The 23,066-nt window shown below is 39.0% G+C and overlaps 1 protein-coding gene across 18 annotated transcripts in view; it reads right to left on the bottom strand.

Annotated features, from left to right (window-relative positions):
• The window catches only part of ARHGAP26 (Rho GTPase activating protein 26), a 419,433-nt gene that overhangs the window by 161,814 nt on the left and 234,553 nt on the right, over positions 1–23,066 (bottom strand). For all 18 annotated transcript variants that reach the window (XR_013379692.1, XR_013379693.1, XM_077897670.1 and 15 more), the window contains 2 exons: positions 13,029–13,094; positions 8,568–8,642 (listed from right to left, as the gene is read on the bottom strand). Coding sequence is in view for 16 of the 18 variants with exons in the window: in XM_077897670.1 (XP_077753796.1) it covers positions 8,568–8,642; positions 13,029–13,094 (141 nt within the window). In the remaining 2 variants the exon portion in view is untranslated. The remainder of the gene's footprint in view (positions 1–8,567; positions 8,643–13,028; positions 13,095–23,066) is intronic.

Raw genomic sequence — 23,066 nt, 5'->3', positions numbered from 1 at the left:
TTATAAAAGTCAGACATCTTAATACCTTGCATCACTTCCCTTATCAAATACCTAAGACTCCAGCTTATCCACAGCCACTTCTGTATGGAGATCTGAAAGCTTTTATATGTCAAATCCTTGTCTTAGGAGAACCTGCTTGTAGCATTCCAATAAGCCAAAGAGTAGTGGAATGAGTGGAGAGGAAGATGAGCTTCTATCTGGGCTCTCTATTCCTTGGGAACTCAGGATTGTGATTAATAGCAACTTTACTAGTTCCCAGAAGGATCAATCAATCTTTTGTCCCCAACAGTCTACCATGTCCTGCAACCATCTGTCTGTTCCCCTTTACTGGTGAGTAAAATTGGAAGTTAATGAATTGCATGGCACTGCTGCTTCCATGAGGCTATTGTCTTCAAAGTCTGGGGCTGTTTCCATTCACTAGGAAGAAAGCCTTCAGATCTAAAGTCATCATGCAAAACGACGTAAAGAATCCTATTACTTTACGGTTTCTTCTGAAAGAATCTTTGCTTGCTTTATTCATGCTACTCTGTACAAGGATGTGAGAAAATAAGAGCACAGAAAAAGACAAACATCCAAGGTCTTAGAGGAGTAAGGAAGGACAGTCCATGGTGGGATCAGAAATCAGTGGGTGAGGCATACTACTGTGATTTGGTGGTTCAAAGCCTTGAAGTCTAATACCTTCCAGGTATTCTCTGCAGCATTAACCTTGCTTTAACATTAATTTAAGGGATCCCTGGGTGGCGCAGCGGTTTAGCACCTGTCTTGGCCCAGGGCGCGATCCTGGAGACGGGGTATCAAATCCCACGTCGGGCTCCTGGTGCATGGAGCCTGCTTCTCCCTCTGCCTATGTCTCTCTCTCTCTCTCTCTCTCTCTCTCTCTGTGAGACTATCATAAATAAATAAAAATTTAAAAAAACATTAATTTAAAAAGGAGAAGGTTATGAGAAAAAACAGAAACATGAAATTTATACTTTTCATCACCATGGTGAAATACTAATAAAGATGCACAAAAAAAAGGGAAATGAAGTTTCAAAAGCACAATAAGGTCCACAGTCAACATTCTGCCTGTCACCAGAGGAATATCCACTAGACAGAGCATCATTGCACTTTCCCCACCCAACCCCAGCACACGAAGGGGAAGGTGCTTTCAGAAATAGCCAAAATTGTCCTGAGATCAAAATTCAGGCAGTGAAATTAGACAGGAGACAGCAATGTAGGGGTATCCCTTTATGTCAAGGGAAATGAATCAGAAGGGAGAAAGTCCTAGAAGAAAAATACGATTGACAGTCAAGAACCACAGCACACTTCTGATTAAGCAGGGATAAACTCCACTTCTCCCAGAACTATGACCAAATAGCAGAATCAGGAGAAATCTATTCAGGCTTATAGGTTCACATTAAAACAAAGATGTAAAAATACCAGAAAGTTGGATGGATTCACATATACCAGCCCTCCCATTTCATATGACAGAATGATTCTAACAGTGTTCAGGAAAATTAGTAGAACAAGGAGAATCTATCCACACTGAATGTAATGGCAAAGATTTATAAACTTCTTTGTGTTCAGGTTTGATTAAAAAGTTGATGAAATGCTTGACATGAAATATGAAGACCACAACACTCTAACAAAATTTCAGAAGGCACCTATTCTTTACTATAAATGAAATTCAGAAAACTAGTGAACACTGTGAAATAAGGCATCAAAGTAAGAAGATACAGACTGAAATAATAAAGCTAAGTAAGTAATGTTAGTAAAGACACAGACAACTCAATTACAAAATTAAAAGTTACATTAAAAACAGGGAAAAAATTAACCCAAAAGAAATTTAAATAAATGATACAAATATGGGGTACAAGTTTGAGCATTTTGGCTAACATGCAAAAAGAATCAGGAGAAAAACTTCAAAAAGGTAAAAAAAAAAAAAAAGAAAAAAGTTTTTAAAGATCAAGAATTATAAAATAACAAAAAGAGAATTTGTTTCCTTTGGAAAAATATGTGTAAAAACTCCATCATCAGACCCAGAAAGGAAAAAAGAATGCTACATAGTGATATTTAAAAGTAAGGCAGCCTGGGTGGCTCAGTGGTTTAGTGCCACCTTCAGCCAGGGCGTGATTCTGGAGACCCAGGATCAAGTCCCACGTCAGGCTCTCTGCATGGAGCCTGCTTCTCCCTCTGCCTGTGTCTCTGCCTCTCTCTCTGTCTTTATGTCTCTCATGAATAAATAAATAAAGAATCTTAAAAAAAAAAAGTAGGAGGGGGGAAATTTTCTAATTATGTGGTTATTGGTCCATCAGATTAGCATTCAAAGAAAAGGAGAGTTAGTTTCCATTTTACATAAATACATTCTGAATGGGACGTAAAGAAAACACAAAGGTTTTGTAATCCTAGATGGAGAAGGTCTTCCAAGGTATAATTCATCTAGGTATAATTCATCATCATTCATTTCATTTATAGAAAAGGACTGATTTCAAAAAAGATTGGACTTTGTAAAAATTTTAAATATTCAAAAAACAAAAACAAAATTCCACAAATAAAGTTCAAGATAAATGACAATCTGCAAACAAATATTGGTAACATAGCCTTTACATCTAAAAGATTCTTACCATCAGAAGATGAATGCACCAGTAGAAAAATAGACTAAGAGCACAAAAATAGGCAATTCAGGAGAAAATAAGTCAGCAAAAAACATAGGGAGAATGTCCAACTTCACCCAGAACTACAGAAATGCAAAGTGAAATTAAAAAGAGATACACTAAAAATATATTTGTAATTTATATGCAAAAAAAAGTAATAAAGAGTATGGCAAGGATGATACAGGGCACTCCATAAACTGCTGAGAGTAAATTTGGGAATATCAATTCAGGGCCTTGAAAGCATGCATGTACCTTGACCCAGCAATTCAACATCTTAAACCCTATGGAAATCACTCAATATGCATACATAACTCAAAAATAACAAAAGCCAACATTTATTCACTAACATAAAGAAGCTTTCGAATCAGCAACTCATATGCATCTTTCCTTTAATCCTCACATTACTACAGAGGCAGGAGTTATTATTACAGATATTGGGACAGAAGACTAGACAGGTGTAAATAATTTGTGGATAAACAGTGGAAATGCAACTATCTAACTCCAAAAATACATGCTTTTAACCTCTGCATCCCCTATGGACACATGCACCTGAGCACTTTTCAGAATGACAAAAAAATTGCCATCAGTCTATGTATCTGAGAATAAGGATTTGATTAAAAAGTTCTATCTACACAATACATAGCCAAAATAAATAAATAAATAAATAAATCACACTCTAGAAGAACTTGAATGACATCATAAAATAGACTGTAGTGTTATATGAAAAAAACTTATTAAAAAGCAATATATATGCACAGTGTGGTTCTACCTTTATAAACATTTTATATTATAGAATATATTTTAACAGTATGATAAAATGGTCAATAAAGGTTATCTCTGGTTGGCAAGATTTTTATTTTCTTCTTTCTACTTCTTGTATTTCTCCAAATTTGCCATAATCATCACTTACAACCTCTGATCAGAAAAAAAAAGTTATTTAAAAATCAATATAGAGAAGTACAGGAAGTAAAAAAAGACATCTGATTTGTATTTAAAAATGTTAAGCTAAAATTTGGAAACATATCCTTAACACTCAGGGGACAGGAAAAACAATACATACATGGAAAAGACTATTTCTAAGAATCTGCAAATATTCTTGAGACCTTTTCACTCTTCACAGACTAAGGACACCCACTGCTAGGAAGAAGGCAATTAAGGATAGTTTTTTTGTTTGTTTGTTTATTTATTCATGAGAGACACACAGAGAGAGGCAGAGACATAGGCAGAGGGAGAAGAAGCAGGCTTCTCGCGGGGACCCCAATGTGGGACTTGATCCTGGAACTCTAGATCACACCCTGAGCCAAAGGCAGATGCTCAACTACTGAGCCACCCAGGTGCCTGAGGATAGCTCTTGATAGGACACTAGCACCTGGCTACAGTGCATGTACTAGGAGATATTCTAGCAAGCTTTCTTAAGGAATTCTAATCAGAGAAGGAAAAAGTTCTCAAAGCACTGGCTCTTAAGATGCCTCTTCCAACCTCAAGTCCTCCAATGTACTAAAAGTATACAAAGTAAACTCAAAGTGATCAAAGGAAGTCTCTGGTTTTACTTAATTCTAAACCATATAAAAAATATGTTTCAACAGTTCAATAATAAAAACTCACTACTCCACTTGTGAAAGCCTCTGGAAAATAGTCCATATCTTACATGCATTGCCTAGCACCTAAAAGGGCATTCAGTTGATACAGAATAAAGCAATAGTAAATGAATGGTTCACACTTGGCCCAGCCATCTCAGGGAGAGGTTTTGCAGTGCAGGAGCCTTATTTATTTTACACTCTTGGCTAACCCAGCCAAGTACCAATACCAGGAATTGATGGAGAGAGCAGCATGTTCACAAAGGGAAGAGATACAGGGCTCTGCCTTCAGGTCTGGAGCCTTCTTGATCTAACAGGTGATTGACTCCTCACTTTTGAGATCCAATCCAGTTACCTTAACTGGTTGTGAGAATCATGATACTGTTCTCCTTTTTTTTTTTTTTTGTTTTAAGATTTTATTTATTTATTCATGAGAGACAGAGAGAGAAGGAAGTAGAGACACAGGCAGGAGGGACAAGCAGGCTCCTTGCAAGGAGCCTGATGCAGGACTCAATCCCAGACCCTGGGATCACACCCTAAGCTGAAAGCAGATGCTCAACCACTGAGCCACCCAGGCGTCCCTAATGTTCTCCACTTTTGATGAGATCTTACACAGTGGTCAGCTCTCAGCTCTGGCTGAGTCTTAGTTTGCATTCTAGTCTATTTTGTAACATTCTCCTGGCAGAGGCAGCTGGCCTTATGACTTTCAGCCGCTGGTTATTAGTTTTTTAAGACATTTCTCAGATATTCATGATTATTTGTCTGCCCTCAGGAAAACTGAGGAAGAGACGAGGACAAATATTTTGTTTGAGAGCCACTAAGAGAAGTGATAAAAACAAGATCCTTTCACACCGCTCTTTGCTTAGTACTACTGAGCTAAAGTGGTTCTTTTTTCTAGCAAACCCATCCAAAATGTCCTATTTCTTTTCACTAGTATCACCTTACATAATAATCTGTCATTAGGCAGCCCCGGTGGCTCAGCGGTTTAGTGCTGCCTTCGGCTTGGGGTGTGATCCTGGAGACCCGGGATCAAGTCCCACGTTGGGCTCCCTGCATGCACAGAGCCTGCTTCTCCCTCTGCCTGTGTCTCTGCCTCTCTCTCTGTCATGAATAAATAAATAAAATCTTTTAAAAAAGAAATGTTTTTAATAATCTGTCATCTTTGAAATCTCCCTGCCCTATATCCATCCAGTTGGTTGATTTTCTCAAAAAGTCCTGTTGATTCTCTCCAATCACTTTGAGCCTTTTTTCCCTAACCTCAGAGCAGTTACTTCATCCAGCCCTCACTAGGCTTATGAGCTGCCTAATTATTACAACTGTCTTCTTCCTCCCAGTTTCTCCATATCAAATATGTGCTTCCCATTGCTGCCAGCGCTACCCTCCTAAGACTATAATCTGATCTTGTTAAACCTGTGTTGGACGTGTTAGACATACTTTTTTTTAATCTACCCAGAAGCTATTATTTCAGGAAAGCACTCCTCCATCATTCCGTTAATAATCCTGCTCAGTCCACAGGCCTCTATGAACGAACCCCCCTCTCTACTCTACTTCACCATACTCTCCCAACATTACTTGAGATAGGCATGAGATCCAGGCCATCCAGATCCATCTGCTATAGGTCATGTGGATGCCCTGAGATTGAGAAATGAATCACCTTAATGGCCCCATGCTGACCAATCAAAGTCCTCCATGAACTGTCAAGAAAGATACTCTCTATTCAGTGATGTAAGATGCAAAAACTGCTGAGGCTGAACTATGTGGGACACTTCCACAAAGAAAACAGCTGATACTAAGACAAGCAGAGATCACAGATAATGAGAAGCCAGAAGAAAGGAATGGGAAAGGCTCCAACAAAGGTAAAGAGGTCACTGGAGCCACCAGATACTGCTATGCTTCTGCCATCTTGGGACTGAGCAGTTGTGTGAGCAAATCAATGTCTTTTATTTTTCTATTAAATTGTTCTGATTTGTCTTCCTGACAATGTGTGTACAAAAGAGCCCTTACACATACAACATCACTACTTAGAAACTTATTTTTAGGGCGTGGGGGCAGAGGAAGAGAGAGAGAGAATCTTAAGCTAGGTTCCATGCTGGGCATGACACGGGGCTCAATCTCATAACCCCGAGACCATGAGCTGAACTGAAGTCAAGAGTCAGACACTTAATCAACTGAGCCAACCACACACCCCCCTACTTAGATATCTTTAATATTGTCTTATTTTCTACACACACAAAAAAAAATCCTCACAAACTTTTTAGCACAATATTCAAGTACTTTGACAAAAGTGACCATCTTAGCTTTTAAGTTTTAACTCTTCTGATCCAGCCTCAAACACTTTCAAATAATAATATTAATAATAATAAATCAGTATCCTCTACTATAGCCACCACTGACCCTTACTTCTGCCCCCCATGCAGTGCTACTGCTCATTTCCTGAATCTGAATTATTCTTCTATTTTCTCCTTCACTACTCAATCTTCCAGATACAGCATGTATTAGGTGCCAGTACCATAATTTACATCATGATTTTCATGCATGTGTATCTCCCCCACCAGACTCTTTGCAGACAAGGACTGATTCTTTTCTAAAGTTTCAGCTCTAGTACCTGACAATCTGCTTCAGCAAGCACATACTCCACATGTTTGCAATTCTGATCAGAAATGAAAGACTGAGGGTTAATACCTGTTAGAATCTTCTTCACATTACAATTTCTCAAAAATTCATTCTATCACTGTACAATCCAGTAATTGAACCTATGGGCAGTTATCTCAGAGAAACTAATTTATGTTCATATTTAAAACCTGTACACAACTATTTACAGCAGCTTTATTCCTAACTTGCCACACTGGAAATAACCCAGATGGATTCCAGTAATAGGTGAATGGTTAAACAAACTGTGGTACATCTGTAACAACTTGAAAATATCTCAAGGGAATTATGTTAAATGAAAAAAAAAAAAAAGCCAATCTCAAAAGATTACATATTATAGAATTCTACTGAGATAATCTTGAAATGACAAAATTAGAGAAATGCACAATAGATCAGGAGTTGCCCCAGGGCCAAGGGAAGGAGATGAGGTGAAATGTGAGGCAGATGGATGTAGCCATAAAAGGGCATCACAAGGGATGCTTGTGGTGATGGCACTGTCCTGCATCTTGACTGTATTAATATCCTGGTTGTGATCCTTGCTATATTGTAGCAAGATGTTATTACTGGAAGACAGTGGGTAAAGATACATATATCTTTCTGTATAACTTTTTACAACTGCATATAAGTGTAAAATTATCTCAAAATAAATAAAAAAACTAACCATGCTGCAAATCTGGGCCAAGAATCAGATTCTCAGTGCAAGAGTACCTCACAAATAATCCTACTTGCAAACAAAACATCTCACTGTAAGTAAAAGAATAGGGTTTTGCTAACAAGAAGCAAGGAGCTCTCTAGAAAAACAGAGAAGAGTCATTCTGGACAACATGAAAGGGTATTTATTTACATACAAAAACTGTCTTTAGAAACTGGTTGGTTTAAAAAAAAAAAAGACAAATATTAACAAGAGAAGTATCCTTGCCCAGACAATGAGCAGGGACCCTAAGTAATAGTCTCTACAAGTGCATGGCTGGGCTTCCATGTGGATGAGTAACAGCCACTGATATGTGAAATCTGATCTGTTTGCCATTTAAATCCATGTGACTCACTGAAGCTGGCTGCATTCACATCTAAAAATATAGGAAATCTGCAGCCTAAGCAAATTGGCTCATTGACTCATGGGGTTTTGATTCAAACACTACACATTTGGACATAGTGGTTTTATATTTATGTCAGCTAGCTGTAAGGGAAGTTCTGCTCCTTAAATGAGAGTATAGGTAGAAATCTAGATGCAATGAGGATCACAAGAATCATCTGTTTATATACATGTTATCTGGCAGTCACGTGATACCTTTTTGGTAACAGGAAACATGATATCTGAGGTGCTCTGCAAGATAAAAGGATGCCCTTCCTCGGGCATCGGGTGTGCCCCATTAAATGTCTGTCTCCAAAGAGGACAGTGGAGTCATAAGCTATTAAAGACAGAGTAGGGTGTGGTGGTCACATGAGTGACTGAGCGCCATTTGGACTGGCAGTGGCTGAGTCTACAAACAGAGGGTGTGGTGCCTTGGCCCTGCCATTTTTTTGTTTTGTCCAGTCCCTGTAAGTATCTCTTATAATTGGTGAGTGGGGCAGCTGATTTCTGGGTGTTCCCTCTTGGACACCCAATTCCTTCCCAAGAGGCTGTTCATACTTACAGAACTAGCAATTTTTCGAAGGTACCCCCTTGACCCCATTGGGACCTGCCTGGCACAACCACTGCTGCACTCACCCATCAGGACACTGAGTAGCTTCTGCACTCTGGAATTGACCCCCACGATTCGGTAGAGCCCTTGCTCATTGATCCCTGAGAAGAGAAACAATGATGATTTAATTAGAGGCATGTCAGAACACAACTCAAGCCAACCCAGCCAGATGCACTTTTTTCATTTTCTCAGTCCTTCTAAAACCCACTCTAATTAAAGTCCCCTGTCACTCAGCTCTGCTCTTAGCAAAGGAGTGGGATTTGGTGCAGCTGTCTAGGATTTCACGGGTGTGATGCACACTTCAGCCCTTGTGTTAGCTCAGTTCAGTCAACAGAGAGGAAAGAAACCTTCCTCTTCTCTTGCCAAATGCGTATCTGAAGAGTTTTGAAAGATGCTAAATATATATTTTTAAATATGTTACATTTAACCAATTTTTTTAATTTAAAAAGACAAAACTGACGTGGTTGAAATTTCACACTGTAGCAAAGGATAAATGCCTTATAATCTATTTTCAATTACAGAATAAAAATATAGAGGTGTGAGAGCATTTTTAATTTTAGACAATGTTCACCAAGCCTGAGAAATTAGGAAATCTATTTTATTCATGTAAATATTCTTTATGAAGAAAAAGGAGAATCACCTTCACTCAACTCAAGTAAACATGCAGTTGAATTAGAAGGGGTTTACCTCCAAAGACCCAAAGAACCAAAAACAAACCCATCTCAGTGTTTTGTTTATTTAAGTGCAAGGATTAGATCATGGGTATACCATTTACAAAAAGGGATCATTTAGACCAAGTGATTGGAAATGATTTTTCTGTTTAGCCCATCATACCTGACCTCTCCCAACTAACTGGTCTCCTGCTTCCCATCTTATTCCCCTGATGTACATTTCCAATCAGTAGCCAAAATGAACTTAAGTATGTAATAGTTCAAATCCTCCCTTTTCTCAAAACCTTCGATGGCTCCCCATTGCATTTAGACCATAATCAAAATTTATTATGGCCCAGAAGGCCCTGCAGGATTAAGCATAGGCCCACCCAGATCTGCATCATCAACCACTTTTACTCTGTCCAGCCATGCTGGCCTTCCTGTTTCTCCAACACATCAAACTTGTGCACCCAAATTACAGCCTCTTCACAGCTGTTTCCTCCACCTGGAACATGTTTCTCCCAGATATTTTATCATTCAGGTCTCAAATGAAATGCAATCTTTTCAACCTAAGGCATCTCATGACCAACACTACTGCTGATCTCCTACTCTCTTTATAGCAAGTAATAATATGTGAAAATATCTTTCTTTCTGGTTTCTTGTTTGTCATTTTCCCAACAACTACAACATAACCTCTATGTACAGTGACTCTGTCTTCTTTACCATTATATCCCTGATGCCTAGATCAGTATACGATACATGACATAATGAATAAAACAGTTATACTCCTTCAGAGCCACTACTTTGGGACCAAAACAAAATTTCTTGGAAGAAATTTGAGAAAAAGCTGACTCTATAAGGTCTCCAAAAAACCCTATGTAGAATTAAGAAATAAAAAAGAAGTGGTCTAGAATGATAGGATTTTATAGCAAAAAAAGGACCTGTAAAAGCATGTACATCAGCCTGCATGATTCAGGGACTAGAAGACTGTGGTCTAAAATTAAGGGATGGGCCCCACACTACTTAATGGCAGAACCGTCATTCATTATGACGGTGGCTTTAAGAGCCTGTCCTTCCTAAAGTGTCCCTACTTCTGTCCTTGACCTTTCCTGGAACTGGTTATAACCCTGTCTCCCATTGGATGATCATTAACGAACCCCCAAAAATATGGGAGGTCTGTTCACCTCTGATCACCACAAATAATGTCTATACATACATGCATTCCAGTAAGAAAATAACCACATACTTCAAGTATTTATGCTAAAATGGCATTTAACTCTCCTCTTTTCCTTTTTGTGTCAAATGAAAACTCCCTCACAAATTAAAACATGCCATTTTCATCTTCATTTTAGAGGAGGAGGGGACAAAGAGGCAGAGGCTAGGAAGGACACCAAAATGATGGTGACCTTATTCTTCTTCTACTACTTACTGTGTATATTTTCTGGTTTTATATCATAAAAAGCTCTCCTCCTGAGCTACCAGTCTCCATTCACTCTGTGAAGGGTTTTAAATTATTACATTTCCCTATAGTTTAGCTGCTGAGAACTGAGACTAACAGGTGACCCACTTCAGGCAAGTGGATGAATTTCACAGTGGAGGGGAGGGATTTTTATTTTGAACTTACTTTTGGCTGCACTTTATGCCTCTACCTTTGTTAACTCTGTACCTCTTATTCATCATTCTTTTCTTCTAGAATGAACAGAAAATTAAAACACCTGTCGAAAAACTGCCTTAGTAACGGTTTAAAAATTCAGAAATTTCAGTTAAGGCAAGTAGATAAATCAAAGGAAGACAGTAAGAAGAACAGCGAGCCCCACTGACAACACAATGACACCTGTGCATATATGGATCTCCCCTTCCTCTGCCACCCCTAGAATTGACCTCACATGTCAATAAATGTATTTCCACTACAGTTTTAGCGATTCAGTTTTTTTTTACGGCATGGAAGTACCACTGGTGATTCAACCAATTTTTGAAACATTTGGCTAGTTTCTGTTTTTCACCTTAACACCACTGTGTAAACAGCTTTGTGGCTCAACCTGCCTGTGTCCTTATTTTCCTCCAGATCAATTCCCAGAAATCTCACCTCTTTCTACTATATATTCTTTGGCTGTATTTTACTTGTCTTTGCAAGCTGCCTTAACTCTTTATTGTAGCAGAAATAAGCAAAAATTTAAAAAATCTTAGCACACATTAAAATAACTACTTAAAACACACTTTCTGACTGACTAGGAAGAGAGACTCACACAGTTAAAGATTTTTTTTTGTCCCTCTCTACTCCATGCTTCATAGACTTTATTTTGTTTTTTTAGATTTTATTTATTTATTCATGACACACAGGCGGAAGGAGAAGCAGGGTCCCTGTGGGGAGCCTGATGCTGGACTCGATCCCAGGACCCTGGGACCATGACCTGAGCTGAAGGCAGATACTCAACCACTGAGCCACCCAGGTATCCTGCTTCATAGACTTTATAAAGATATTTATATTTCTTAACTATCAAGAATTATAGAGCCTGCTTTAAAAGGTAAAACTTCTTTCAATCAAGTAAAAAAGACTAGTGGATTAAGGCTATGGAACAGTAAGATTCACATCTTTGACAATGGTTCTAACCAAATCCACAGCAAAGATAATTATCAGCTTTACTGAGGGGTACAAAAAAAGCAGAGCACTCAAAGCTCCCAAATGCTGGAACTGAGAAATCTCCTTTGTGGCAACATCTGAAGAAGGGATGGAGACCATCGTGATGAATCTGCTTCCCTGATTCTCAAAGTCCTTCTCCTACAGACAGACTCAGGAAAGGTTAATGAGCAATAGGCAGGGCCTGGTTACAGCACTGCTACAAGAAAATAGGGGCCTGATCCCTTCTGCTCACATGGATAGTCACCAGGGACCGGCTTTTCATAGTATGGTTCTGAACCTGGTATCCACACACCCCAGGAATTCACTAGAGAATTCAGAGTGTCAATGAACTTTGGCAGAAAAACAATTACACCTTTAATTTCACTGAAATTAAACATCTCCTTCCATTATGATATAAGCAATAAATTACGGTGTTAGCAATGTCTATGACTTGCTCAGAAGTCAGATATTTTCCTAACACAATGCAACTTTTACAGACATCTTGAAATATCACTACAGCTGACCCTTGATCAACACAGGTTTGAAATACACAAGTCTACATACACATGGATTTTTTTTTGATAAACATAGAACTATAAAAGCTTTATGATTTTTCTTAACATTTTCTTTTCTCTAGCTTACTTTATTGTAGTATTATGGTATATAACACATAAACATACAAAATATATGTTAATTGTTTATGTTATGGGTAAGGCTTCTGATCAAGAGAAAGCTGTTAGTAGTTGTCTGGGGGGGAGTAAAAAATTATATGCAGATTTTCAACTGCACAGGGGAGAGGGGGATTGGCATCTGTAACTCCCGCATTATTCAAGAGTCAACTGCATTTCCAGATTATGTCAGTTATCAGACCCACTTCTATTACTTGTTATTTAAAGTGATAACAAAGAAACACATGTACTTTTACATCACAATTATATCTTTCAATAGTTTAACTGAATTTCAGTAACTAGACTCTATTATCTTACGTATTTGATATGTATGCCTTTAAAGCATTCTACTACTCAGCCAAAGAGGTTGACGATACCAAATCAATTACGAGTTTTTGCTTCAAAGCAACACAACTCATAAAAACACACCAACAATGGCACTTGGGGAGTTAAGGAGTCACTTAAAATCGGGAAACAGGTAGCAGGTCAGACACCTCACCAGATATGTGACCTTCTCTGAGAATAATGCCAGCTGTTGAATGACTTTACCTCTGGTTTCCACAGCATGGATGCATTTCTTGATTATGCTGAAGCCAATGCTGTCCAACTGTGCAGCTGAAAGAGGAAGAGAAAGGCAGTCAAGTTGCTGGCCATGCATACCAATGTTGGATAAGGCCTGATAGACCCAAGATCAATCAGTCCCACGGTTGGGCCACAGATAAGAACAATAAAAAAAAAAAAAAAAAAAGAAGAAGAAAAAGAAAAAGAAAAAAGAAAAGAAAAAAGAAAATCAATCAGCTGGCATTCACTGAGAGCTTACCACATGCCAGGTACTGTTCTAAGTGCTATGTTTATATTATCTCATTTAATTCTCATGGTCACTCTGCAAGGTTATCTTCAATTTATAGCTGAAGACACTGCAGCATAGAGTGATGCATGCTTTACCAAAGGAATAAGTAGGCATCCTTTAAGTCGCTTGTCCTGTGATTGTCAGGAACAGGACTAACTGCTTCTTTGTCTCCTTCAAAAAGCATAAATTAAATGGCTCAATAAATGTTGGATAAGTGCTTTACATAGATTATCTCAGTTAATCCTAACAAGTCCTCTAGGCTGATATTATCATTAGCTCCATATTATACATGAAACAACTGAGATTTGGCAAAGCTAAATGTCTTGACCAAAGCTGCAAAGCTAATAGGTGGGAAACTCACTCCAGAGCCTGTTAAGACTTAACTGCCTTAAACAGGACCCTGAATTAAAGATAGAAGTCAAATCCTGCTCAGGTGATTAGAAAAGAAGGAAAAATGGTAAAAGGAAAAGTGGCCTGGAAGAAAATTAAAGCAGTCTAGAACAAAGAAGTTACCAGATGCATAAGAATAAAGCAGTAGAGCCATCCTGTGTATAATAAGTCAGCAAATAGTGAGTTCTCCACCAGCCACAAACCCCACTAATGTCATTCAGATAATTAACAATCAAACGTAGCAACCTTTTCCACAGCACAGAATCAATTTCCAGCCTGATAGGCTTGGAATCCACCAAAATTCATCTCCAGGCTTTGATTACCCAGTGAGAAGATGTGGATGGTAATCTTTAAGAAGGGGTTCACCTTTTGAGCACCTTGGGATATCCAGACAAGACATTCTACAAACTCATGGGTCACAATGGAGAAGACAGTGGGAGAAAGTAGGAAGGGAAATATTTTTAAATAATTTGTCATCATCCCACGGCAAGAAATAAACTTAGAAAATATGAGGACACCACAGACCTTGAACTCATCCTTTGACCTAATCCAAACAGAACCTTTCTCAAATTTTTTTAAGTTTTTAATTCTAATTCCAGTTAACATTATAGTGTGATATTAGTTTCAAGTGTACAATGTAGTGATTCAACACTTCCACACATCAGCCAGTGCTCATCATAACAAGTGCCCTCCTTAATCCTCATCACCTATTTCACCCATCCCCCACCCACTTCCCATCTGGTCACCATCAGTTTGTCCTCTATAGTTAAGAGTCTGTTTTTTGGTTTGTCTTTCCTTTTCCCCCCACTTTGTTCTTGTGCTTTGTTTCTTAAATTCCACATGAGTGAAACCATATGGTATTTGTCTTTCTCTGACTAATGTGGCTTAGCACTATACTCTCTAGTTCCATCCATGTTGTGGCAAATGTCAAGATTTCATTCCTTTTTTTTTTTTTTTAAGATTTTATTATTTATTCATGACACAGAGAGAGAGAGAGGCAGAGACACAGGCAGAGGGAGAAGCATGCTCCATGCAGGGAACCCGATGTGGGACTCGATCCCGGGTCTCCAGGATCACGCCCCGGGCCAAAGGCAAGCGCTAAACCACTGGGCCACCGGGGCTGCCCCAATTTCATTCCCTTTTATGGCAGAATAATATTCCTGTGTGTGTGTGTGTGTGTGTGTGTGTGTGTACACGCCACATCTTTATTCATTCCTCTATCAACAGATACTCCAGCTGCTTCCAAAATTTGGCTACTATAAATAATAATAACAACATAGGGGTACACCTTGCCCTAACTATGTTGAACTCTCTATATGAGTAAACTTACATCCAATGAAGATAAAAATCCTTAAGAAAATTCTTCAAACTAAAAAGGAACGCTGGTGGGTAGCCTTGGTGGCGCAGCGGTTTGGTGCCGCCTGCAGCCTGGGTTGTGGTGGTCTTATTCCACCACTGCTCTTATTCCCTTAAAGCTGTAAGAAGTCTACTTATACTCACTCTCATGGTTTTTCTAGTATAAACCAAGTATTTACTCTGCAAATCTTGTAGAACAGAGCTTTCTGACTCAAAACTGCAAATCAGATTGAAATCGTCTCCCAAGTGAAATTCAATCAACTCATGTCACAGACTTTTCCCAAATTTAATAACAAAACATAATACACAGGCCAAACACCTGTTAATATCTAGGGAAGATTATTTAAAGTAATAGTTTTATTGAGATATAATTGACATACTATAATATCCACCCACTTAAAGCTCGAAATTAATTAGTTTCTAGTATACTTATGTTATCAGTCACCAGTATCTGATTCTATAACATCTTCATTCTCCTCTACATAAAACTTAATATAGGTTAGCAGTCATACCCTATTTCCTGCCGATCATCAGTTCCTAAAAACCAGTCTTCTGTATTCTGTCTCTATAGATTTGCCCATGTTAGACAAGTTATATAAATGGAATCCTATAACACATGGTTTTTGTGTCTAGCTTCTTTGACTTAGTATGTTTTCTAGAGTCATGTATGTTGCAGCATCAATACATCATTCCCTTTTACGACTAAATAATATTCCATTGTCTAGATATACCACATGTCATATATCCACCCATTGATTGTTGTTTTTTTTTTAAGATTTTTATTTATTCATGAGAGACACAAAGACATATAGGCGGAGAAAGAAGCAGCCCCCTCCCCTCCACCTTGAGGAATCTGATGCCTGCAGGACTCAATCTCAGGACCCTGGGATCACAACCTGAGCCAAAGGCAGATGCTCAACCACTGAGCCACTCAGGCACCCAGTCCCAACTGTTGTTTCTACTTTCTGGTCATGAAATGCTGCTAGGGACACCTGCGTACAAGTTTTTGTGTGGACATTTATTTTCAGTTCTCTTTAGTACATACCTAGAAGTGACATGGCTGGATTACATGGTAACTCTATGATGAATTTTTTGAAGAACTGCCAAACTACTTTCTAAAGCACTGTAACATTTTGCATTCCCATCAGCAATGGATGAGAGTTCCAACTTCTCCACATCCTTGCTGATGTTTGTTATTGTCTTTTTTGTTATAGTTTTTTTAGTGGATGTGAAGTGGTATCTCATTGTGGTTTTGATCTGCATTTCCCTAGTGACTAATGATGTTGGGCATCTTTTCATGCACAGGGGAGGATATTCATTCCTTTATACAGTATTCAGGATAGAGCCTACTGGAAACTATTTGTCAGAAGGGAAACTTTCTTTTTTTTTTTTTTTTTTTTTTTTTTTAACTTAAGGAGGTTTCCAAAACATTTGTAACTGTGATTCAATAGTCAGTTGAAGTTTTTTAGTTCTTCTTTTGAGAGGCGATCAATGGGATTTATGCACGGGGATGATAGTCAAAAAAGTTCAAGTGAGAACAAACCACCATTTTGCACCATCTTCTAGGGCACTGCCAAAACTGACTGCAAAGCTTGAATGCACATAAGAGTACATTTGAGACATGATCTTGTTATAGGCATTGATCAACATCTATCCTAGACAAAAAGTGTTTTTGCTTCCTTTATCCCCCATAAACAGTGGTAAAAGTTTTGGAAAATTTGAAATAACCTAGCAGCTGACAATGACACCCCCTGTGGCCAAAAGAGATCTGCTAATAAAGCCTCAGCATAACTAGCAGAAGAAACTAAGGCAGAGCTAGAGATAAACCTGCAGGGCCAAATGAGTCCTTGAAACCTTTTATATTTACTTGTAAGAAGCTAGATCCTTTCCTAGGTAAGTAATAGCTAATGGAAAAGAATGCAATGGAATCTTCCAAGTATATCTAGAAAAAATTGAATTCCACTAACCTACGTGAATTAATTACTATTACTTTTTTTTTAGAAATCAGCAATGCAAACTCCCCCCTCCCCAAATCTCTCAGCATTTCTCCTTTGGTTTTTGCATTATTAAGTTCTCTCATTTGTTTTAAACCTGCTAACTGCTTTTCTTGAAATGAATCTTACACAGATGTTACACACAAAGCCCTTGCACATCACACATGTAACACAGTATTAGTATATATTAGTTGTCCGAGTTCAAGAGTATAACACATTTACATATTGCCAAGTCAAAGAGAGTTCAAGGTAACTCTCTATCATCCTCTAATTATTCAAGTTGCATTCTGATGATAATTATTACAGTTTTATAGGCAGATAACACTGTGCTAAAAAACTGAATTCATATCAAACAACAGTTTCCAACAAGGAACTTATGATATATAGTTTAATAATCATTGCTTTAAGTCTCCAAACTGGAATTGGTACAATTATAACATTACCTGCTGCCCTGGGACATCCCTGTATCTCCCTATATCTCTAAGGCTATATCCCCTATTTGCGCATGCACATGTACACAGATTTGACTTCTATTCTCATCAACTTGAATTCTTCACTGACATCATGATTAGGTTACTAATGATTAACAACTGCTTTATTATTTAACATGTACAGAGGACTACCAACATAATAGCGATTACAGTGCATACATAACTAGAGATCATTAGTTCTGATCTCTGCCCAGCAGGTACATAATCTAAGTTAATTGAGATCGCCTCTGTTGCAAAGCAAGTTCCCACTAAAAGGTTTAGAACATGATCACCACTGAACAGAGTTTGCTAATGACAGAAAAAGTCTGAGCAGCCGGCCAGATGGAAGCGGCTGCCCTTAATCCCCTGAAGCAGGTGATTCAGCTCTTTTACTGAGCCAAGGCTCAGAAAAGGTCAGGGATTTATTTGCAATTTCTGTATCCTTATAATCTCCAGGAATAATCTCTCATTAAATATCTACTAGGTTTGCATTATTCCCTTAATTTGACTTGCAATGAGTTGTTGCAGGACCCATAGCTCCTAGGCTTGCCATCCACTGTCTTGCAGCTAAGGCCTGAACTGGCTTCTCTTCCTCCCTCAGCCTCAACTTCAACTCTGCCCAGAATTCTGCACCAGGCAGGCCAAACAGCTTTCATATGATGACTGTCGCAGAGCTCACATCAAATACCCAGATTAACCCGCCAAATTAGAAATCTATCATCCTCTTAATTTTCTTTTTATTTTTAAAGGTTTATTTATTTATTCATGAGAGACACAGACTGAGAGGGAGAGACACAGGCAGAGGGAGAAGCAGGCTCCCTGCGGGGAGCCCGATGTGGCACACAATCCTGGATCCCAGGATCATGACATGAGCCAAAGGCAGGCACCCAACCGCTGAGCCACCCAGGTGTCCTTTTCCTCTTAATTTTCATTTCAACTTCTAAAGCCCTGTCTCTTTTTAGAAGAAGGGCACACAAGCCTATTTTCTCAAAGTTCTATGGAGAACATAAGAACACTGCAAGTTCAGTTGATCCCCAGTCAACTTGGAGGGTCTTAGGGGAGAAGAGGGAGGAGGATGCTGGCAGACTGCTGTGGGTTACACTATTATGCCTAGGGTACAAAATCCAAGAGCAGGGAGGCAAGTTAGATCCAGGAACAAACACTTTTACTTGAAACAACAACATGCTAGATAAGGTTCAATCTGATGATTTTCTTGCCTAAAAGGAGGAGGCTGGTGGCCAGGTAGAGAGACGTGCTTGGCAGCTTTTCATACCAAATGCTACCTCACCTGAGATGTTTTCCCTGGTTCTTTTCACCTTTAAAGAAAATGAGGTGTATAGGTGGTACAAACCCGTCAGCACTCCTCCTCTTTCTTATCCTCATATCCAAATTATTACCAGGTCCCCCAATTTTGTCTAGTTCTATCTTTACTACTGCCATTCTGCCCCTGGCCTCATTATCTATTACCAGGACTGCTACAATGACCACCTAACTCTCTTGTTTAAAATCTCTCAATAGCACCCGATGATACTGGGAGTAATAACCCAAATCCTTCACAGCCACAAAACTCTGCATGGTCTAGCCCAGCCTGCCTCGTCTCACATCAGACCTAAGCATCCAACCACAGTGGCTTTCTGAACATCCAATAGACCACGCTTTCTGTGCAGCCTTTGCACATGCTGTGGATTTCACCTTGAAGCCCACTGGCCAAAATAACTGCAAATCTTCTCAAGTGTCAATTCCTCAAAACTGCCCTCCTGATCTCTCTACGTGGTCATGTACCCACTGCAACTTAGCTACAGCTCTATCAAGTTCTCCTTCAAAGCATGTAACATAATTGCAAATGTATGTTTATTTCTGTGATGTTGTCTACCAAACCAGATTTGCATTCATGAAAGTAATGGTGCATGTATACCTTTACTCATTTCTTTTATTTAATACTCTATCTCTGCCTTTCACTATCTACTATGCTGGACATTAAGTATGATAGAGAGGAAGTATGATGTAGTAAAAATGACCTTTCAAATTCTAATTGTTATAACCCCTATGAAAGCAGATGAGTTATTTAAGCTCTCGTGCCTAGATTTTTCATCTTTGGGGAAGATATAAATGTTAAATAAAGATATGAATAGCCTGACCGACTTCCTTCCTTCCTTCCTTCCTTCCTTCCTTCCTTCCTTCCTTCCTTCCTTCCTTCCTTCCTTCCTTCCTTCCTTCCATCAATACAAAGTATCACTACCTAGCAGTATAGCCCCAAGAATGAGTTCAAAAGAAAGGAAAAACAAAAGGCGTACCACCAAGACACGAAACAGAGAAGACAAAACCAAGTTCTGGTTTTCCTGGACTCTTCTAAAAATCCTTTGCTTATCCATCACCAAACTCTACATGGCATGATACTGTGGTTGGTGGAAACTTAAGGTATGGGGGTTCTTTCCACATCATACTATCTAGGCCATCTATACACTCAGGCCTGAGGTCAAGGAAAGCCGTAAAAAATAAGAGCATTCTCTCCTAGAGTTGTGTGCCAGCCAAGAAACCTCATTCTACAGGTCCAGGAGCCCCTTTACTGAAATCACTGACCTGATCTTGCCTATGGCAGTCCTTAGTACTCAGAACATCAAGATATTTGTCAAAAAAGTAGCCAAATCACTAATTCTGAGTGGAAGGGACCTTTCCAACTATAGGTTGACTGATGGACATATAGTGCATTAAAACAACTCTGGGACATATCCGAAGGTTACCCCATACATGCATTCTGGGTATTCTAACAGATCTCAGACAAACCCTTTTCCAAAAGAGAGGAGCTAATCTCCTGAATTAGTCTCAACACACATTAGAGCACATTACCCATTTTCCTAAAGGTGGCATTCAATAGGTTTTCCCTAGCCTAAAAAACTTTCCCCAGGAATCTTATTCAACTTTCCTTTGATCCAAAAAAATATTTCAAGTTTTTTTTTACAAGAGAAATGGAATTTGCTGGAAGTGTTGGATGTTTGCATAAAAGTGAGAGAACTCAAAGGTAAAGTAAGTTATTACCCTATTTTTAATGTGGATGGATAATAGAAGATTGTCTGGAATTACTATGAGCAGGCTACCATTTCATGGACAGCTCCAGGGGCGTTCTCACTTCAGAAATTTACTCAATTTCCCAATATGATTTGCTCTTTAAAGTCTGGCCTACCTCATTCATTCTGAATTTAATCAATTTCAACACCATTAAAAACCATGAAGAGACACACCCAGATTGAATTAAATACCAAATCCATCTGAAGAGATTTCAATTGGCTCATACACTCAGAGGGGTTTACGTCCTCTCTCCTATTCATGTGAAGACCCAAAGTTGCCAGAGCTTTGTGGCTGTGGCCCCTGGGAAACAGTCCTCACAGTAACAGCTCTCTGAAGCTTCCAGTGGGGTCCTGGAAGTTGGCCAACTACTTCTTAATTATCCAGGTGTGAATTCCTTACTTTGGGGATTCTCAACCAACAACCAGTTTTTAACCCAGTTCAGCTCCTCAAGACCCCATACTCCACCTTACTCTGTCCTATACTCTGCTCCCCAGCTTTATATATTCAGGGAGTGTGAACTAACTTTAATGTTAACTGAAATCACACAGACAGAAGTGGTATGGACTAGAAAGAGAATGATAATCTTTCAAGCCAGACAGACCTGGTCTCTGCCACTTCTGACACTTAACCTTCCTCTCCAGCAGAGTGGGGAGAGCTCACCGAGGTGTTGTGAGGGTCAAAGGAAATGTACACTGACTTATTTGGTAATTTCAATAAATGGTCATTAGCAGTATTAGCAACATTTGAATCAAACTTTCCAGTTGAAGAACCACTTTTCATATCCAAGTTCATGTTATCCCCACAATAATCCCATGGGGGTAAATACTGTTACCATTCTCACTAATAACTGCTTGCTATGTTTCCACACCAATGAGCATAATATTACTGTTGGTAGAATATATTAAAATACTACGGCCTAATTGATTTTCCCAATATATCTGATAAGTCTTTACAATGAGAAAAGCCAGGCTCCCAATGTTAAGTGGTAATAATGACAGCAGTAGCTAACGCTTGCTGAACAAACTGCACTGCTCTAGGCTAAGCACTTAAATGTACCATACCCTCATCCATCATCATCCCCATTATGTAGACGGGGAACTCCGACTCAGATGAGGCTGAGGAACGCCTGATAAGACTTTGGCCTTAATGAGTGGTGGAACCAGGACTGTAACTGAGTCTGACTCCAGAGCTCATCCCTCATCTACTCTCTACTTTCTGCTCAAGTTCACATGACCAGTCAGACAGGGACTGACAGCAGAGAGGGCAGGGGAGCGGAGAGATATTGGCTGGGGATCATATTTCCTGGATTCTTCCCTTTCTGCTCCAGGAAGAGCTCTCAAATCTAGTGGACAAGAGAAGCAGGAGCATGCTGGTTACCATGCAGACTGTGGGCACCCTCCCACAGGTTATGATCCAGTAGGTTTGAGAAGTATGCTTGGGATAACAATGTACTGTACACCAACCAATTAAAATTATGAGATAATGTACTGTACACCAATTAAAATTACTATCATTAAAGACTAACAGAAATTATTGTAGACTGTTAGCTAGCTATCAGTATTCATACCACAGTCCTCATCTGATAATAGCCATTCACCAGTGCTATGTATCTTAATGTATCATGTAGCTTGTGCCTCTGGTGGTATATGAAATGATTCCAATGGATTCACAAATATTTTTAATAGCTGTGTACTTATTTCAATAAATATCAGAAATTTACCTGTTTATCACACATAGCATAACAAATTTAAAAAATAAATTTAAGTTAAAAGGAGTGAACTGAAGGGTGCCTGGGTTGCTCATTTAAACAGGTGGCTCTTGATTTTGGCTGAGGTCATGATCTCAGGGTCCTGGGAGGGAGCCCCCTGTTGGGTTCGATGCTTCACGGGAAGTCTGCTTGTCCCTCTGCCTCTGCTATTCCCCCTGCTCACACTCATTCTGTCTCTCTCTAAATAAATAAATCTTTTTTTAAAAAGACTGAACTTATTTAAGAAAAATAGTAGGAAAACAGTAATACAGGTTGTATATGTATATGTAAAAGAAAAAAAATCATGAAGTCAATGATAGAAAAATACCACATTTGGGAACTATCGTCTTAACTTGTCCCCAGCCAGGCACTACATTCAACTTGGCTGGAAGCATGAGATGGGAGGGTACCATATTCTACCAGCAATATGTCCTACTTCAATATGGTCAACCTGGATTCCTTGCTTTCTGTCCCACTCCAATCCATCAGTCAGCCCCATGAAGCAAAAGTTAAAAACACATCCAGATCTAAAAAACAAAACAAAATTTAAAACAACACATCCAGAACCCAAATGCTTCTCACCATCCCCACTGCTAATAGGAGTGGGGATGGTGATCCAAGTCACCATCATCTTTTGCCCAGACTGTTCTAATAGCCTCCCAACTGCTTCTCTTTTTGCCCCACACACAGTTTATTCTCCACCAGGAGCCAGAG

The sequence above is a fragment of the Canis aureus genome, chromosome 5 (assembly GCF_053574225.1).
Source record: "Canis aureus isolate CA01 chromosome 5, VMU_Caureus_v.1.0, whole genome shotgun sequence".
Lineage (NCBI taxonomy): Eukaryota > Metazoa > Chordata > Mammalia > Carnivora > Canidae > Canis > Canis aureus.
This window is presented reverse-complemented; position numbering and strand designations above follow the sequence as displayed.